General features: G+C 39.2%; 1 protein-coding gene across 1 annotated transcript in view; it reads right to left on the bottom strand.

The window, feature by feature from the left end:
• The window catches only part of RSBN1L (round spermatid basic protein 1 like), a 52,877-nt gene that overhangs the window by 21,591 nt on the left and 17,585 nt on the right, over positions 1-13,701 (bottom strand). The window contains exons 5-6 of the mRNA XM_083464021.1: positions 2,024-2,143; positions 1,064-1,707 (exon numbers count right to left, since the gene is read on the bottom strand). Of these exons, the coding sequence (XP_083320147.1) occupies positions 1,064-1,707; positions 2,024-2,143 (764 nt within the window). The remainder of the gene's footprint in view (positions 1-1,063; positions 1,708-2,023; positions 2,144-13,701) is intronic.

Below are 13,701 nucleotides of genomic sequence, written 5' to 3'. Positions count from 1 at the left end.
TTTTTTCCTTCTTTTAATAATTTGGGGGGGGGGTTGACAAGAAATTTTCTGCACCGGGTACCACCTGAACTTGCTACACCACTGGTTCACATTAAACCAATGCATGCTGACCAGGTCTTTGTCTTCTCACAGCTGATGACTGGAAATGCACAGAACACTAACAGCTGAAGGAGTTGAGAAGCATTTCATTTTCTGAAGTTCACAAAGCTCAATGCTGAAAAATAAGAGTCGGAAGCTATGGAGTTGTTATGACACCAATTCATATTAATGTTGGGGTATTATGGCATTTTCAGGGGTGGAGCAGGATATAAATAATGCAAAACAAGTTGACTTGCTTTAAATATGCATTAGATTGAATTGCCAGCCCCTCTGGATCCAAAGGGACCAATTCCTAAGGAATCTTTCATAGGACTGCAGCCATAGCACATACAACTGAAAATGCATCATTTTACCAAGTCCAGGTCATACTACTCAATTGCATGCTAAGGAAAAGTTCAGAAAATATTCCTAAGATCTTATAGAAAAATCAGTTTTTAAAAAATAAAAATGGATGTCCAATAAGTTTTAGAAGGTGCAGGAGTAAGAGCTACCCACACCCAGAAGTATATCTGCTGTGTTTCTCCATTAGTCATGTTTCTTCTGAGATTGGGTCATTCTGCTCTCATTAAATTATTCCATCACATTCAATGCCACTGAAACAGAAGAACTATCCCTTACCCCACCCACAGGCTGATTGGAAGGAACTACACCACAATCAACAAATTATGCAGCGATGCCGCAGGCAAGCTTTTCTGTGAATAGGTACCTCATACTCACACAAGTCTTTAATTATTCAATTTATCAAACATATTAGCCTGTCCAACTACAGAATTTGCGAATTATTATTGTACAAATATACATAATGGAGAATACCTTCTGTTCCTGCATTGAATACGGGGGGGGGGGGGATCTGACTGTATTTTCCTTAGTCAACTCAATCTTCTCCTGCTAACATATTTCATTTATATAAAAGAAATTAATCACAGTATGAAATATTTTTTAGAAAGTGAAAAAAACCTCTTACCTGAGCATGAAAATTTGACATAGTCGTTGTCTCTATATCTTTCTTTCCCAAAATCTCCATTTTCACTGGCGAATTGGGAAAATTAAATGAAAAGTAGTCTAAAAAGTCAGGTAAGTAAGTAGCTGCCCCATGAACAATTCCCATTACATAGTAAGCTGCACAGTTTTCATTTTCACTAAAAACCAGACCCACAAATTCTTCTGCAAATCTCTCCATCTCCACAGGAGACAAGTGGGAGAGTTCATTACTGTAGGCATGGATAACTGAAGCACCTCCATTAGGCTGGTGCTCAATATGAATGAATTGTTTGAACTCCAACATGTCCAACCTTTTGAGTTTATTCTGAACCCGTGGCTCCTTTAACGAGACAAATGGAAACTCACTGTTCTCTGATATCTTGTACTCAGAGTCCTTCTTGGGATCCATATTTTTTCCATTGAAATCCTTAAGATGATTTTTGATTATGCCTTTGGCATCTTGATCCTCAGTGTCACAAAATAATCCCGAGCAGATGGTCTGAATAGATTTACTGTACATTTTTGGACGCTTCCTTTTTTCACACTCTTTATGCTTCTTTTTCTTTTTCTTCTTTACTTTTTTAATCTGTAGATCTTCTGCATTGCTTTTTGGTTTCTCCTTTATACCTATTAAAAAAAGAAATATTTTCATTTTTGTATGTCTAAAGAGACATGCCAAGAAGATGAAAAACTGATTTATATGCACAGTGAAGTGATATGCCAAGTGAGGTTAAATAACTCAAAAAAAACACCAACTTATTATCCCATATTTTCTTCAAGGAGCTCAAGGTGGTGTGCGTCATTTTTGGCACCAGAAGGTTGGGGCAAGCTGGCAAGCAGAGTCCCTCAGAATGCAACTCTCATGTAAATGGGGAGTTGCCTATAGTACAATTTTCTAGGAAAGCAGGCAGCTGCTATACAATAGACATTTGTGTGTGCTTACCTTTCTGAAATAATTTCATCTCTCCATTCTCTTTCTTAATTTCAGACATTAACCTGTGTTTCTTCTTTTCTTTCTGCTTTTCCTTATCCCTTTCTGCAATTTTGTCTCTGATGGTTTGATCTAAAAAGGAAACAATTCATATTTAACCAGAACTTTACAAAGAAAAATTACCACAATTATATTTGGTATAATAAGTAAATATTCTACAAAGTTCTAAGGCTAAATGAACTCTCAGATATTGAGAAGAGACACTTTATACATAACTGTTGTGGGGCTTACTTTAAAAATTGAAACCAGCAAGTATATTCTACATCTACCATATGACCAAAACTCCTGAATTGACTCTGAGCCACAATTCTACCAGCCTAATAGATTAGATTTCCAAAAACGAAGAGAAGCCCAAGCCCCCGGAAAACAACTTAACATTTTAGGACGTATGAGGTGATAGAACTAGGATAAAGAAAACAATGAAACAGGAAGATTTCAGTTCTGCTAAATCAGGTGTGTTCCCAAGCATAAGTTACTATTATTTTGTATATTATATCCCAGCCTTTCTCCCAAAACTACTAGTGTAAATGAATAAAAACATCTTCAAAACAGTGTTTGAAATTAGCCAGGCAGAAGCCGCATTTTGCAACTATCGGCCGCTTGCGACCAAGTGAATGCCTGGGTGCCAGGATGGCGCTTGACATCTCCATCTGGAGGTGAATGCCTGGGATCACTGGATCTTGACTGTTTTCACACATTAATACCACATTCTGTAGAATTCTCTCTGTTATATTTTATCTGCACAATTGGAATGAATTTCAGGAACCAAAATGCTTTTTCTTGTCAGCCTGAGCAGAAGCAGTGAACAATGTCATATTTAATTGTTGTAGCTTATCTTCACCTACCCCACCCCACTGATCTGCTCTGCTCTGCTCACAGTTGTGAAGAACATTCTTATGCTACGAACAGTTCATGTCACCATTAAGAAAAAGAGGTAGAAATAGATACGAGAACTGTCCCTGGATCAAGTGACTTTTCCTTCTTTAGGTTCTGAAAGTTCTGAACTGAGCTCAAGGTTGTCATCTGAACTAGCCAGAAGATTAACTGTTGAACACAGTCGGTCCCTCATTAGAGCCATCTTGCCCAGAAATGCAGTGGCGTAGCATGGGTTGTCAGCACCCGGGGCAAGGCAAGTAATTTGCGCCCCCTAACCCATGGATTTGCGCCCCCTAACCCTAACCCCCAGATGTTGCGCCCAGTGCGGCCGGCACCCCCCTGCACCCCCCACGCTACGCCACTGCAGAAATGGCAACCAGACATTCTGTTTTGGCGACTACAACCTTGGTTTAAGGAGCCATTTGGTGCCTAACATGTATCTTGAGTTTCTAACACTGATTCAAAACTATTCCAATACAAATGCTTTAATGATGATTTGTATGCTTGCTTTTCTCTACCCAGTTACAGACATGGCCAAAATTGTGGAAACCTTTTGGAAGATATGTATTTCTGAGGTTTGATGGCTTATAACAAGTCATTTTTATAATAATGCCATAAAATTATGTATCATTAGAAAGAATATAATGCAACAAACTGTTTAATTATCTTTATTCTATCAAAAGTTATACACAGATAAAAGACGTTATACACACACACACACAAAAAAGGGTATTTTGTAACTTCTCGTCATTTCAGTTAGTACTTGGTTTAGAAACCTTTTGCCACAATTACAGCCCTGCAACACCATCCAATGGAGTTAACCAATGATTTTTAGTTTGTCAGGTTTTATAATGTGGAAACAAAGATTATATGGTTGCTTTTATCAATTGTGCTTTATTCCTTGGTTACTTCTGACTAGTTTCTTTAATCGACTCTACAGATTTCCCATTGGAGTCAGCTCAGGGCTACTGTATCACTTTCTAGACATGGGATGTGGTGACACCGTGGTCTAAACCACTGAGCCTCTTGGGCTTGCTGATTGGAAGGTCAGCAGTTCAAATATGTGTGGCAGGGTGAGCTCCCGTTGCTCTGTCCCAGCTTCTGCCAACCTAGCAGTTTGAAAGGACACCAGTGCAAGTAGATAAATAGGTACCGCTGTGGTAGGAAGGTAAATGGTGTTTCTGTGCACTCTGGCTTCCATTTTGGTGTTCCGTTGTGCCAGAAGCGGTTTAGTCATGCTGGCCACATGACCTGGAAAGCTGTCTGTGGAAAAACACTGGCTCCCTCAGACAGAAGTGAGATACACACTGCACCCCATAGTCGCCTTTGACTGGACAACAATCCAGGGGTCATTTACCTTTACCTTTTACCTATCACTTTCTAGGTAACCAGTTAACTCTTTTAACTCTGTTTGTCACTGATCAGGTTTGAGTTAAAGAAATCCAGTTATTGTTACATAGGGCAGCTGTGCTTTCTTCTTCTGGTTATTTGGCTATAACTTTAGTTTTATTGGCAACCTGATCTTGCAATATGAATGGTGGGTACAATCTCTCCATAATGGAATTAACAAGGATCTAAGATACAGTGGTGCCCCGCAAGACGAATGCCCCGCAAGACGAAAAACTCGCTAGACGAAAGGGTTTTTCGGTTTTGCGTTGCTTCGCTAGACGAATTTCCCTATGGGCTTGCTTCGCAAGATGAAAACGTCTTGCGCTTTTTTTAAAAAGCTGCTTGAAGAGGCACAGTTGCGACGGACCGTGCTTCGCAAGACGAAAAACATCGCAAGACGAAAAGACTCGCGGAACGAATTCTTTTCGTCTTGCGAGGCACCACTGTACACCTCAATACTGGAAGCAAGGGGATATGAGAAAGAAGTGTTCTTTTGTGATTGTAGACATACGGTGTCAATAATTGTGCACTATAAAACTGTTCCTATCCTTTTTTTCTGTAGAAATAGGCCAGCAATTCACTTCAACCTCAAAAAGGGAGGGTAAAGGGGCAGGAAAAAAACTAAGGGCTTGAGTCATGCATATAAAACCCCTAACTTGCTAGGGGAATGGGGACAGACCACCAATGAAAAGGGCAGACTTTAATATTGCATAGAAGAAGAAGAAACACTCCAGTACAGGTGAAGGAAAGGGTTAAAAAGAGAGCCTTGCTTTAATGGTGGGAAATGGTTTGGCCACTGCCTACAGAAGCCAAAAGGTGAAAGTGAGTGAGGCAAAAACAAAAGGGGGGGGAATAGAATTCCCTCCACTGGAATAAATTAAAATCACATTAATTAGAACAAATGTTTAAAAAGGAACACAGTTCCCTTATCTGAATGTGCTGTCAGGGCTTCCCAGTCCTTTGATGGCACCTGGCCCTTTCAGTATGCCCCACTCTGCACCAGCTGGCACCCACCGGGCAATAACTCCTGAGAAGAACACATTCGGACATTGCCTAGAGACTCCACTTGTGGAAGAAGGATGAGGCACTCTCCATCAGCTGCCAAGAAGGAAGGGGAGACAGGGCGGATATAAAAATCTTCAGAAAGATAGAAGAATGTGAGTGAAATCCAGTGGAAATACAGGCAACAGGTTAGATAATCAGGCTGCCCAAATAAGGCATCTCTTCGGGTATTGGCTTAAAGTGATCCTTGCTTCTTGTGAGAGGTCTTTTTCAGGCAGTTCTCCTAAGTCCCATCAGGTGTGATCTGAGAGCAGCATTAGAAATTAGCCAGGCACCAGGTGCATTTTGCTACTGGCATGGGTCCAATTGAGACCATGTAGAGATTTCTGGGTGCCAAGTTGGCAACCACAGTTAAAAAACCTTTGCCTTAGTCCATAGATAATACAATTTCCATTGTGCTTGTTTCTCCCTCTTCCATACTGGAAACAAGTTAATTGTTGTAAGAGCAAGCTACAGTCAAGCAATGTAGCTGAGATCATAGAATCACAGAATTGCAGTGCTGGAAGGGACCCTGAGGGTCATCTAGTCCAGAATAGACATTCTGTTGTGGTGACTGCAACCCAGGTTTAAAGCGCCATTTAGCCCCTCACTTGTATATCTGAGTTTCTAACACTGTCTGAGAGGTGATACCAACAACCTATGCTTATCTAGCTCTCCTGCTCCCTGGGGAAATAGTAATGAAATAGGAACTCATGGAACTCATGGAACTGTGAGGCAGCTCTGGGAAGAACTGATGAACTCAGGGCTTGGAACTTACTGCCAAGGAGACTGGTCAGGAAAAATAAGACTTGGTAACAAAATGTTTTGTAAATGACTTTGTATATTTTGGACTAATAGAAAACCAATAAAATGGAATTTAAAAAGACAACAGCTTAGATATTCTGAAGAAAACACAAGACTGAAGCAGTCCTGAGAAGAAGAGGTAAAGGACTTGCTGATGGGAACAATCTAGGGCAGTGTTCCCCAACCTTGGGCCTCCAGCTGTTTTTGGACTACAACTCCCATCAAGGATCAAGGATGGTCAAGGATGATGGGAATTGTAGTCCAAAAACAGCTGGAGGCCCAAGGTTGGGGAACACTGATCTAGGGGAAGCAAATAATGTGAAGTAATACTGCTGGAAGGAAACACTGCCAAAAGCTGACTAGACATGAGCTAGTGCCTTTGTTTGGACCCCTTTGCTTGGCATGATCCATGGAAAGCATGGAGTATGCCCCCTTTGACATTCCTCTTCCACAGGAGCCACTATTTTTACAAAAAGTTCTCATTTAAATCAATACTGTTGGAAAATTTCTAATGTAATCCATTACAACTGTCCTGAGCTCCCCTGCCAACCCACTGCTGGCTCAATATTAAGTCCTGCCAAACTGACCATATACAGTCTATTCAATTACCCTGGAGTTGTCATGTGGAATCAGGAAAATAAATCTTTTTTTAAAAAAAAACTTCAACTGAAGCAGCCAACATGTGAAGTGACCTTTCTTTTTACCAGATATTGCCTCTGACTCAACCCTTTTGCTTGCTTTTGGTGGCAATCAGATTAACTGGAGTGCGATCAGTTGAATAGATCCAATCCCTGTCAAAAGCAGTGGGAAGGTCAGAGTCAAAGGCACTATCTGATAAAAAGAAAAGTTGACAGAAAAAGGCACCATGTTCACACAGTTCCACATTCAAGATGCAATGGCAAAGGAATAATTGGGATTATACTATTGCCTTAGAACACACTCCTCTTTGTTTCTTTGCAGCCACCATTTTAACTTTCCTGTGTCTGACATCAGGTGATGGGAGTGGGTGTTGTCAATAAAAGCCTTTATTCTGTTTAGGCCTTGACTGAAGTCTGGTACTTGCAGATCTCTGGGTAACAGAGAACATGGTTTCTGGTGACAACTCAGCTCTCGCTAATTAGGATGAGATCATGGATTGAGTGCACCCGTGTTATCTACCTATGGCTGGTAGCTAGCTCCAGGTCAACATGGAGACCTGCTTAATTAACAGCAACTGTGCATTTGTGAGAATGCAGCAACTCAAATACTGTAAATTTCCAGCCAACCGAGCTTCTGACCAGTTGGGAAATTTGGGTTCAGTTGCTAGACCATTTTTTATATGTCCCAGTTGTTCCTATGCGGAGAACAAAATAAGCTCCTGACAAGCTCATTTAAACAAATGTATATACTGTACATATACTGCAAGTTACTAGAAAACTTCTGAGTTATAATATACAAGTGACACAAAATAAACAGTAATTGACCAAGCATTTCAAAACCTACAAGTGAACAGAAGTTTTTCCCATCTGTTTTAAAATAATGTAGGATGCCAAAAGCAGCAGCTGGTTTGCATCAGCTGAGAGAGGGCATGCCACTTCAGCATTAAAATATTATGCAAGAAGCACATCAAGATCAAAAGCAGCTAATGCAACAAAATTCCACACAATAAGGACTGTCATCACAGAAAGAGGGCAAAGTTACTGCATCATTGCAGTAGAGACAGAGATCTAATCACAGGTCATTGTACAAGGCACTATGAAAACAACTCCTGCTCTACACACTCCAGGCAAAACTCTTTTAGCAAAGCATAAAAAGCACAAAGAAAGAAAGAAAGAAACTAATCACTTTCAAAAACAATTATGATGTAATAACTGTATGCCAAATTCATTACATGCACTATGACACAGAAAGCTTTGAATGATAGCAAGGAGGCTGTACAGATATTTATTAGCATGTTCCTTTTTCATTATCTCCCAAGAGAGCAAGGAAAGATGTTTGAAAAGAGTTTGTCAGCAACAATACTAAAAATATAATAGACTTCCAGCTTATCAATTTATCATTAAAAATTGAAAGCTGTCATTTTTAAATTGTAGAAACAACAGACCATGAAGATGGTTTACAGCAACAATGCCAACCATTTTAGTGTTGAAAGAAATGGAGAAGGCATTCTGAACACATCATTGTGTATTGGGGATGGGTGCTTCACCAAGCCCTGAAATCTAAGTTTTACTGCATTACTAAACAAGGGACATACATAGGATTTGGAATCAGAAGAGTAATTACAAATGTTGAAAAATACAGACTACATTCAGGTATTTGGTCCAGGAGTACAATCTGGCTGTCTGACATGCCTTGACATTTATGTTCACGATATAGTTTTTCAAGTTCTAGATCAGTTAAAATGTGATGAATTTTTGGAAATATACATGATCAAGGAACTACACAAACACGTGAAATAGTAGAAAAGCTTATTTAAACTTCTGCAAACTTCCTACTTTCTCATATCCACAAAGATCAGCATGAGGGTTAGAATCAGAAATTATGGGTTGTTATGACACCAATTAACATTTAATAAATTAAATAGTCATGCTAATTATTCTGAAGGGTGGGATAGCATATAAACAATATTAAAACTTCCCACTTCTAGACATTTCCTTCAAATATGCATCAGACTGGGTCCAACAGGGCTGACTCCCAGGTAAGGCTGCAAACCTGTGAAAACATATGATAAAAATCTGAATTTTTTAATAGTATTATCAAGAGTAGCTAAATAATTATAGGATGCAGCTTCAATCTGTCTGTGGCTGCCCTGTATGGTGATTCATTCAACTACAGGCAGCAGCCTTCTCAGTGATAAACCTTCCATACTAACATCCCACTCATGCTAACCACTGGATCTTTGTCAGTAGGAAGAAGTATAAAAGTTTTTGTTTTCAAGGTGAGGTTTGCTCAAGCAACAATGTCTTCCTGAGCATTGGCATTTTCCTACATCTTTGGTTAGTCACTGGTCTTGACTTCTTCTTTGTCGCATAGTTTCCAGTTCATGGCTCACTCCAGACTCCTGCCTACAGCACAGCACTGACAATATCCAAATATATTGCTACATCTTAATTATAAGGATATTTTATGAGCTTTCTTCACTGAAAGGTACTGTATATTCTTTGTGCGGTATGTTACTGAGGTCAGCAAATCATATATAAACCAAGATTTTAAAAACTTTACGAATGTTTACTGCTGTTGATGGTTTTCAACATTCCCTTCCAATTTTCTGCAACAGTAAAATACTAAAATATACCCTAGTACCTTCAAGAGTAGAAGTCTGACTCTCCTTCTCAAATACATATTTCTCTCATATATATATATATATATATATATATATATATATATATATGTATGTATGTATGTATATATATTCTCTCTCACACACACACATATACACAGACATATATGCACATATACATATACATACACATACACACACACCAAATAATACAACCCTATGAGCCAAATTATATATGGTATACGTTCTTAGCTTGAGTTCAAACAGGAAGTGGTTTTTTATTATTTATTTTTATGTTTTCTGCTACATTTCAATGCCCTACAGACAACTCCCAATTTATGCAGGGATTGTGTTCCAAGGCACTGTGTGTTTAAGTGAAATCTCGTATAACACCATTGAAAAAGCATGGAAACACCCCATGCTGTTCCCATTCCCCCCCCCTTTTGTGATATTTTTGGGTCACTTCCAGGTTCAGTGTGATGTGCATGTGCTCACACAAATTGGATGCACCTAAAAAGGCAGCTGCCTGTACTAAAAAAAATCCATTATGCCTTCAAAAATGTATGGAAGTTTACATCACTTGTCTTGTAAAGGTAAATAACTGCATGCAATTTTAGCCGGCATAATGCACACACTGCATATGTTTTGGCATTCTCTGCTATTCCAGTTCTCTAATTCTGGGCACCCTCATATGGTGAGTACAGGAATTCTGCAAACTCTGGAACTGCACCAGTTTTAAAATTGTGCTGTTTGCTCCCATTCACTACAACAAAGCCACACACTAACACAATATTGCTATATCACTGATAGCTTCAGCAGTCTCTCTCAAAATGCATGGCTTCTAGAAGTGTGTATGACCACTGTTTTAATATTAAATGCAATGTGGTTCCAATTCACTTAATTGAAGTCATAAAGCTAAAAGTCAAATGTTCATTATGACAAGCTTTTGAATGTATGTTCCATCCTTCCATATAAGCAGTTTCAAAGAGAGAGTTTGTTTGGGACCATTGCATCCATAATTTGCAGCTGGACAGAAGGTTGCACCACTTCCATCTCAAGTACTCAGTTGCAAAACACTTTCCTTCCCTACTCATTTGCCTTCCTCTCGCAACTGCTACTAGCTGCTCCAGGGGGAGACTGTCCCAATGCAAAACACCTCAGATATTGTCACAACCTCCTACTGTCTCAGGCAGTCTGCTGCAAGGCGTTGGTGCCTCCAAAGGAAAAGGCCTGACAGTCAAACAGTGAGGAAGAGCATGACAACCTTCCAAATTTGATCTGTTCATATTTTAGAGAAACATATTAAGACAAAGCTTACAGCACAGTGAACACACTTTTGAAATCTCTTTATGTCTCATGCACCTCTGGCTTTATCTCAATTAACTTGCAAAGTCAAGGAGTCATTCAGGAGGAAATGTTGGCAAGAGATTATCAGATAAAGGGAGGAACTGAAAGGTCACAGATAAAATAGTGACAGCCTAAGTAAGAGGGAGAAGATATTTTAAAAATTGTCATAGACAGTTAGAAGATTACTAAATGGCATTAGAAATGTTTTACAAACCTTAAAAGTTTTACCCTGGTCAGTTCTTTCCAAACCACATAAAGTCATCAAACTTTCATAGTGAAAAGAAACACCTAACTGTAAAATCTCCAGAAGTGAAAGAATTCATCCATTCCATTTATATGCTGCTTTTCTGCCAAAAGGCACCCAAGGTGGATTACAATTTTAAAGGACTAAAACAAATGACACAACATTTAAAATTGGCTGGGATGGGGGACTGATCTCCTTTACAACTACAGTTTAAAACATGCTGATGATATTATTTTTCAAGTAAATGTAATTGAAGTAGTGAGAAAACATTAGTTTGTTCCAGGGTCGAAGAGTATCTTACGAACATCATGCACCAGGTAACTTAGAAAAACTTGTGCCCTGCAACTACTTGAGCTCTACTCATGTGCAGTTTTCATATTATTTATTAATACTTATTACAAAGATGGAAAGAATGTTCATGCTTTTATGTAAAAACAGTTTTGTCCTTTCTTCTGGAAATGTCTGATCATTCATTTTAAATAAATATGAAAATGATCAGGAAGCAATTAAAAAAGGTGATTGTAGCATCTTGGCAGGTATACAGGGGGGGGGAGACCTATCTCCTTTTTAAAAAAACAATTATACTTTATAAAAGGCATGCAGGATAAATAATCAAGTTGTTTGATTATGATCATTTATTAAGTCTATTAATTGCAAAACTAATGGTTTTTTAAATAACTATAGCAACCAGTTGCCCTACATGATTGTTTAGCAAGTCCATCAGTTTCAAAATAGAAAACTTACCTTTATCAATTCACTATGCCCAGAAATAGAAAGCTGGTATCTATTGATTCACTTATATACCCAAATTCTTCCTCCAAATTTGAACCTAGATTTGGGCCACATGGATAAGCAGCACAAAGGAGCAAAACAACCATTGCAATCCAAGTTTTGAAATCAAATACCAGTTTCTTAGTTGTCCACCAAAATCTCAAAGATTGTCTCTTGTCCAATAACTTATGGCAAGTGACAATTCCTTTCACACAAGCAGCAGGCCTCCTTTCTAATTTGTTTCAGCTTTTCCTTCCTACAGTTATCAGCATTGATCATTCCAACTGTAAATGCCCCTTTTTTGTCCACATTTATCAGAACGGGAGCTCATCTTTGCTTTTTCAACTGCCAATCACCACAGCCTGCAATATGTCTGCTTCAGCAAAGTTAGAGCAAAGCAAAGCAGGCCTGTACAGGTTAAACAATAGACTCTTACTTTTTATTCCCAGCATTTTATCTTTATGTATGAAGCAGTATTTTTATTTGGCAGAATATTCCAGCATGCAATTGTGCATCTGAATCCCAAAGTGGCACTGTCTTTTGAGTCTCATGAGCTATTCCTGAATGTCTGAATTAGCTGAGAGAAAGAAGAGCCAACTGCTGACAAGAGAGAAAATCTTGTGAAAGCAGGACAATGGGGAGAGGTGAGAAGGAAAAGAAGGGCATTCTGGAAGCAATAAAAAAAAACCCTTGTGCTTAATCTAGCAGGATGTGTTGATGTGTGTGTAAAATATTGGGGGAGGGATCACTTATCATAAATAAAAACTAGAAAATGTGCTCATCTGCAGGTTCTGAATATAATTTTGGTCCCCAGTTTGCAACTCATTGTCTACCCTATAAACTTAATACATACATACATACATACATACATACGGTAAAGTGACCCCTGACCATTGGGTCCAGTCGTGGCCGACTCTGGGGTTGCAGCGCTCATCTCGCTTTATTGGCCAAGGGAGCCGGTGTACAGCTTCCAGGTCATGTGGCCAGCATGACTACACTGCTTCTGGCAAACCAGAGCAGCGAACAGAAACACCGTTTACCTTCTCGCCAGAGTGGTACCTATTTATCTACTTGCACTTTGACGTGCTTTCGAACTGCTAGGTTGGCAGGAGCAGGGACCGAGCAACAGGAGCACACCCCGTCGCGGGGATTCGAACCGCCGACCTTCTGGTCGGCAAGTCCTAGGCTCAATGGTTTAACCCACAGCGCCACCCGCGTCCTACAGACATACATGCATAGACTTAATAAATAATTTTTAAATACCACAATGGATTAAGCATTTAGAAACATGAAGAACTGTGCGCTGCATATGGAATTTAGAGCAAAGGAGATGTTCTATTGCTTATGCATATCACAGCAAGCCAAGATTTGAAGTTAAAAAGACTCTCTGGCATTAACTGAACACGGATTATGTAGCACTTTGTACCATTCCCAATTCTAGATGTCAGTTTCAGAGATTGAGAAATAAGAAGGATCTTACAGATGACTTCATGTCATCAGCAAAGTTGTCTTTAAAAAAAAGTCTTCTTCTCCAATTACGTTGTCAGTTGGGGCATCAGTTAGTTGATGCCGCATCCATCCTTTGCCACAGATTTGGCACCCTCTCCTCCCTTGAAAGCATGACCTACTTTATAAACTGTCCCCAAATTTCCAACATCTTCACTAAAAGAATTAGTAGGTTCCTTATGTAAACTATCATTTATGTTAATTTGAAATGTTTCATTGTGTGTTATTAATGGAAGTGTGCCCTTTTAAAAGCCAGGTAAACAAAACGTGTTCTGGCTATGTATCATATGCATCAATGTGGACTTGTTGTAAGAATAAACTCATAAAATAGCAAAGCCAGAACCATTCCCCCCCCCCACACACACATTAAGATATTTTTAGAACAAATAAGAC

This window comes from Podarcis liolepis, assembly GCF_965112155.1.
Source record: "Podarcis liolepis genome assembly, chromosome: 10".
NCBI classification, from domain to species: Eukaryota; Metazoa; Chordata; class Lepidosauria; order Squamata; family Lacertidae; genus Podarcis; species Podarcis liolepis.
Note: the sequence above shows the minus strand (reverse complement) of the source record. Positions and strands in the feature narration are given on the sequence as shown.